Below are 6,751 nucleotides of genomic sequence, written 5' to 3' on the forward strand. Positions count from 1 at the left end.
TTGTCTTATAAGAAGGTTCATTTTATAAATTTCGCACAGGACTTTCGAAATCTCATAAACGGCCTTGGTAACAGGTTGGATCATATTACTAATTAATATTAATAGGTCAAATCGGGTGATATCATATTACCTGTTCATTTTAACGAATATTATATGATATGACTAATTAAAATATTAGGTATGCCACGAAAACAATATGAACACAGAAACACAACACGCCACCCGACCCTTGACCTTATCATTAGACATAGTCTAGCACTTTTCAACCTCTACCCTTTCTCACCATTACAACAACAAAAAATTAGGAAGACTAGATTTCATAAATTGTGCTAGTTTTGAATTTGAATCCGAAAGACAAATAGATGAGAAGAATGACAATTTTTCAAGTGTAGGAGAGGAAATTCCATCGCAATTGACCACTTGCAAGCGCCTCTTCTTCAGAATTCGCGTCATCATCAGAGTTTGTCCAAGTCCAATCACAACCGTCCATTACAACTTCAAAGTCCTCCAACGAGGGCCGCAATCCAGTGGAAACACCGTTTCAATCAAAATTCAAAAACACGCCCATCTCGTTGCTTTGACAGTCGTAAGTCCTCACAAAACTAGGGTTAGGGTTTGAGATTTGGGAACAAGAACATGGGCAAGACAGAGAGGCAAAGGGCCAAGCTCGATTGGGACGAACTGAGCGAAGAAGAACGAGAACTAACCAATAAATACCCTTCGCAATCCGCCGCCGAGCACAGCAGCAGCGACGACGATGAGGCCAACGAAGATCTTAGCCTCAAAATCGTCGAGAAAGCTTTGTTAATGCGGGCGGCAAAGTTGGCACCCGATAACAACGCTGCCGTGTCTGGCGAGTCGAGTGGTCGTTTGGTTGAACCCCCTTCTTCGTCTCCTTCGCCAGAAGAGGAAGTTGCGGGTGCAGTTTTGGAGACTAAGAAGGTAAGGAGGAAGGAGAGGATGAAGAAGATTAAGAAGATGAAGATTGAAGATCAAGCTGTGAGTAATTTTCGATTTTACTCTGTTTGTTTCTATAGAAAGTTGATTTAATGAGTAATTCCGTTATTTCTTTGATCGGCATTAATCTTAATTGTTATTTTTGGTATACAATTTTGTTAATTGTGATTAGAGAAGTATAAATGGTGAGAAGCATTTTTTTTTTTAAATCAAAAAAGTAATGTTAGAGCAGTTTTTATTTGATTTCAAATAATGGATTGAATTGGAGAATTAGATTATAAACTCGAGAAGGCGCTTAGACTATTAATTTTATTGTCTGTTTTGTCTCATTTTCTGGCGTATACGGATTAATATTCTTTGATTGAGAAGGGGATGATAGAGCTGTTTATGTATGACTGACATACATTTGATTGAGAAGAGGATGATAGAGCTGTTTATGTATGACTGACATACATCCCGTTATTTGTTTAGGTTCTTCCAAAAGAGGGAGAGAAGGTAGAGGCGGCTAATGCTGTAGATTTGGCCGAGGCAAAACAACTGGAAAATGTTGAGTTTACCGACAATGTTGTGCTGCGGAGACTTCTTGTGAGTTCAAATATTTGCTTTGAAATGCCCTTTTGAAAATGAAAAACTATATGAAGGCCTTAGCATAGTGCCTATCTGATTTCTATTATATCAGCGGGGACCAAGGTATTTTGATCCTCCAGATAGTAGCTGGGGAGCATGCTTTAACTGTGGTGAAGAAGGTCATGCGGCAGTGAATTGTACCGTAGCTAAGCGAAAGAAGCCGTGCTTTGTTTGTGGCAGTTTGGAGCACAATGCCAAACACTGCAGAAAGGTTAGTTGGAAGAGAACACAATTCTAAGTTGGCTCTTTTTACTTTCTGAAAATGATTGTCAAATAGTCTGGAGTAATTAGTTGAATTGGCCCTATTCTCGAAGTCTAACACCATGTTTGGATGAGGAAAATAAACTTGGAATTTGGATAAAAGTCAGAATTTATAAATTGAGAGGCACCAATTCCCTTGTTTGGATTCTGAGCATAGAAATTTAGAATTTCCGCTTGGAAAAAAAAAAACTTGGAATTTGGGACATCCAATTCCCACGTTTAAATTCCATCTAAATAGGTGTCATTTACAATTTCTATGGTTGAGAGTTTGAAAATAATAAATTCCGTATTCAATTCCATTGTTCTTTTAAGTTAACCAAACAAGAAAATTCACAAATTCTAGAAAATAAAATCCCATCGATTCAATTTTGGTCATTTTAAAATTCTTTATTAATTTTAAATTTCTTCATCCAAACATAGTGTAAGTTACTACACGTTTATTAGTCCGGAGGGTGGTGGAGCGTAGTCCACATGTTTTATCTTGACATGAAAGATTTAAATTGATTCCTTCTTTTACTTTTTTTTATAGTAATTGTGGAAGGATGGAGAACTTTCTTTTGGTAGTGCAATTAATAATCGATATATTTTTTTTCTCCTCTTGATTTCTAAGAAGGATTAAGTGCATGTTGGTATTGTAGACGTAGGCTGCTGACAATGTTCTAAAATACGCTAGGTGCTAGTTGGGCGGCGGGTTGGGGCCTAGCGCCTAGGCGGCTAGACGGGCGCCTAGGCCGGCTAGACGGATTTAAGTAAATCTATTATATTTCGTATAAATAAGTGTCAGCTTATACTTGAATATATATAACTTCATCATAAACTATAAAATATAATGAAAACATGGGGAACAAGCGTATAATATGTGTTCATTTAAGTATTCAACAAGTCTCTTATAATTTATTGAGAAAAATAAAATGCAAAATTAAAGTGATCTATTTTCTATTAGAGTGAGTCACGACCTAGGCGGGTGCCTAGGCGAGTCTGGGCGGGTTAGGCAGGTGCCTAGGAGGTTTAGGCGGTGGTGGCCAGCCGCCTAGCGCCTATGCGGGGATTTTTAGAACAGTGGCTGCTGATACACATGCTCTCTTCTGTTTCCTAGGTCATGTTTGATAAGAAAGATCCAAATATATAAAGAAGGGTTTTCCTGTTTTGTTAATGCTATACTAGCATATGGGAACACACAAAGTGTGTGAGAAATTTTTATATTATTGTTTTTGAAATAGAAGGAGAGAGGAAGAGAGTGATAGAGAATGTGGGAGTGGGAAGTTTTATTTTTTATTTTTTATTTTTAATTAGAGATATGTTATGATTACATGTAGCTGAGGCTTTGAAAAAAAAAGCAAAATTTGGTTGTGTGAAATTACATTTCTGCCCCATATTTCTTATTCATATTCTGTTTTAATTAGAGGGCTCAACTGGTAATTTCATAGGATTTTGGTTGACAATGAGTGTTTATTAATTAGTAGAGATAATTGTTCAGATAGTGCCACCAGTTTCTGCATGTCATAATGCTTTTATGTCTTGTTACAAAGATGGATTTTAAAATATTTCCCCTACTTTTCCTCTTAATTTGCCGTGTTCTCATTGGATGCTCTATCTAGGGTTTTTATGCATCCATTACATATATGTGGCCTCTTATGGTATCTGTTTTAAATCTCTATAGGGACAAGATTGCTTTATCTGCAAAAAAGGTGGACATCATGCTAAAGACTGTACAGAAAAGCAGAATGGTGGCTCATTGAAGTCCCAAATATGTCTAAAATGTGGAGATTCTGGACATGATATGTTATCGTGCAGGAATAATTATTCAAATGATGATCTTAAGGTATTTTGAGATTTTTAAGCATATGTTCATATCAGACATGTTCATATGATTTCTGATATGATATTAATAATTAGTTATATTGTTAAGCATTATGTTCAACAATGGTTTCTATGTTTCTTTTAATGAATCAGGAAATCCAATGCTATGTCTGCAAGAGATTTGGTCATTTATGTTGTGTCAAATATGTTGATACTAGTCCATGGGAAGTTTCCTGTTACAAATGTGGTTCAATGGGACATACTGGTATGGTAAGTTTTGTTACATTTTTCCAATGTTCTTTTTAATTTTTCTTTAGTGTTTTATCTTTGTGGTTGGTTGGTGAGGTGCATTAAAGGCTGCATATACGTGAACAAGGCGCATTGTCTTGGAAGTTGCATACATATGCAAGCAAGGTCTATTGTTTTGCAATGGGGATAGGGATATATTGTCCATGCACAAACATAGTGCTAAAGTGGTCTTTTGACTTGTTGGAATTTGCTTTGATAAGTTGTATTATCTATATCGGTGATGATTTATAAGTACAATTTCCTCTTATGCATGGGTGCCTAAGAATTTTAAGGACCTCTTAGCTCGTCAGTTAGCTTTGTGGACAAGTCAGATGCATTTCAGTCATCCATGCTTATCTAATGAATGAGAAGCACATGTGCATTCAAGGACCTTTTTTCGGAGAAAAGTTTTAGATGAATACCCTTTATTCGCGCTGTGAAGTGGTTCCATTGGTTTGCTTAAATATGAAAAACATCATGTGATCAATTTTATTTGTATAGGCAGTGATGTGATTTCAACAGTATGGTTTAGAAGAATTTGTTGTTTTAAAAGCCTTATGTTTATTGATGAATTCTAGAAGAAACTAATTATTGCACTCCTGGTCTTTGAAAATTCTTTATCTTCCTTTTTTTTCTTTTTTATCCATTGTATTTCTTTGATTCGTCTTTCCCTTGTTAAAACTGTATATGCAATGTGTTTGTACCATACTTCACTAATCCCGAAACTACCAAGCACCAATCAACTTCATACCTTTAGGGACCCACTTATGTATCAAATATACTCCTTAGATTCATACAAATATCTCAGTCTGAAGTTTAGTTTATTTCTCGCTTGAAATACCAGTGGATCTAAATTCACTTACAATATGAATTTTATCTACAATAGGAATTAGAATTTTTCTCATGGTTATTTTATTTCGTACTACTTGCTTTAAGAATAGATTAAATTAGATCATGTTTTAGTTTTTGGCTGGGAGTATTTTTTTTTTTTTCATTTGACAATTCTTTACATGCTCCATTCTTGTTGCACATGTTTATCAAGTATATCTTGTGATTTCTGAGGAGATTGGATGTTATGCAATCGTATTTTTCTTTTTACAGCATCTTTTGGCCGTCTAAAATCTTATCAAATTTGGTTCTTAAAAATTATAGTTTCCTGCCTGTGTCCGCAAGAGGCTTCACACTGGTTTTTTTTTTTTTGTTTTTTGTTTTTTTTGTACTTCCATTTCACCGAAATGCCCTTCCTCTTTTTTTTTTTTAACTTCCATTTCTCCGAAATGCCCTTCCTTTTCTTACTTTTGTCTAAGAAAGGGGATTCTGTACATGCAGGCATGCGTAAGCTTACGTGGTGGGGAAACCACTGGTTTTGGTTCGCCTCGGTTATGCTACAAGTGTGGTGAAGGTGGTCATATTGCTCGTGAATGTGCAAGTTTGGTCAATGTAACTCTCAGTGTACACCTCCCAGAATTATTTTTAGCGCAATTTTCTTCTCTGTCGATTGGCAGTGGTAAACACTCATGAAAATACTAACTGATGTGTTTTGTGAAACTTGTAGGTTCACAAAAGATTTGGGGAATCATCTAATTATTCTACTCCAGTTTTGAAACGCCATAAGGAAAAGAGAGACTACACGGGATTCAAGTCTGCTCCTCATGACCTAAATAAGGTCCATAAAAGGAAACAGACCCAATTTGAAGAAAGAGTTTTTACAACACCACAAAAGGCAAAACATAGATGTGGCTGGATAATGGATGATCCAGGGGACTTTTCCCCTAGAAAAGGCAAAAAGAACAATAGGAAGTCTCCGGTAACACCATCTAATCGGGGTCATAGGGTTCCTAGTTTAACTGCAGGTGGTCATGCTTCAAGTTCTAGATCCTCTAAAAAGATTTGGGAGGATTCCAAAAGCCCCATCTCAAAAGGGTCGTCGAAGTCTTTTCAGCACGGATATTCTGCATCGAGGTTTAACAACTCTAATGGTGGTGGATATAGAAGAAATTATGATTGGATAGGTGATGAATATAATGGGCATTACTAAACCCAATGGAAGGAAGCGGCTGCAAAGGGGTATTCGTCAGTCCATAAGCCCTTTCTTCTTGTTAGTGTTTTCTTTTTTCTTTTGCAGCGATAATGATTTAGTCGTCATTTCCCTAGATGTTGAGAAGTATTGTATGCTACCCCATTACCAGTTTATTCGTGAAAATTGTCAGACTAAGTTTATGGTTGGGGAGAGCGTGTGGTAAAGGATGTGAGAATTTGACGTTTTAACATGGATATGGCTGTCTGAGGACAAATTTCAAAATATAGAGAGAAGGATGTGCTATAGCGATGTGCGATGCAATGTTTATATGCCATATTAATGCAAATTTATTGACTGGATGCTTGCACAGAACCACAATGGTAGATGAAAGGTAAAACAGGGGAGGCTAGGGCTCTGTATCGTGTTCTCTTTTTCTGAACAAGAGAGGAATCTGAATTTGTTTGGAGAGCGAGGCTCATGTTGAACAAGCATAGCAGCTAATTTATGCCATGCTTGTTCAACCTAAATCGATTTGGTGGACAAGTGGCCTCACAGAAGATAATCAAACACTCTCCGATTCCTTGATTTTCTCTTGTTGCCTTGTGTACTTCACGATTGCTTCGTTATTGCGGTTTAGTGGGGAAACCCAGCCGGGGCTAAAGGAATGCAAGGATGCGGCAAAGCGGCTAGTGGGGGTGGTGTTCAAACCAGTTGAAGATGCTGTGCAGGAGAGTGTGGACAGCCTCAAAGCAAAAGACTTATTGAAATGTTTGAAACAAGATACATGTCAAAGTTAAG

At 36.9% G+C, this 6,751-nt stretch overlaps 1 protein-coding gene across 1 annotated transcript; it reads left to right on the forward strand.

The window, feature by feature from the left end:
* The first annotated feature begins 456 nt into the window (after window positions 1–456).
* LOC137742200 (uncharacterized) lies at window positions 457–6,312 on the forward strand. The gene is made up of 7 exons (XM_068481991.1): window positions 457–999; window positions 1,429–1,542; window positions 1,637–1,795; window positions 3,506–3,667; window positions 3,799–3,915; window positions 5,263–5,373; window positions 5,489–6,312. Exons 1-7 carry the CDS (start codon window positions 637–639, stop codon window positions 5,969–5,971), a joined length of 1,509 nt encoding a protein of 502 aa, XP_068338092.1. The 5' UTR covers window positions 457–636; the 3' UTR covers window positions 5,972–6,312.
* The last annotated feature ends 439 nt before the right edge of the window (window positions 6,313–6,751 follow it).

This window comes from Pyrus communis, chromosome 8 (genome assembly GCF_963583255.1).
Source record: "Pyrus communis chromosome 8, drPyrComm1.1, whole genome shotgun sequence".
Classification (NCBI taxonomy): Eukaryota; Viridiplantae; Streptophyta; class Magnoliopsida; order Rosales; family Rosaceae; genus Pyrus; species Pyrus communis.

Bases quoted from the DNA above. Each gene is read 5' to 3' on its own strand.
- LOC137742200 (XM_068481991.1), top strand. From the start codon at position 637: ATGGGCAAGACAGAGAGGCAAAGGGCCAAGCTCGATTGGGACGAACTG. The intron at 1,000-1,428 runs GTGAGTAATTTT...TTATTTGTTTAG, and splicing joins TGAAGATTGAAGATCAAGCT to GTTCTTCCAAAAGAGGGAGA. The intron at 1,796-3,505 runs GTTAGTTGGAAG...AAATCTCTATAG, and splicing joins ATGCCAAACACTGCAGAAAG to GGACAAGATTGCTTTATCTG.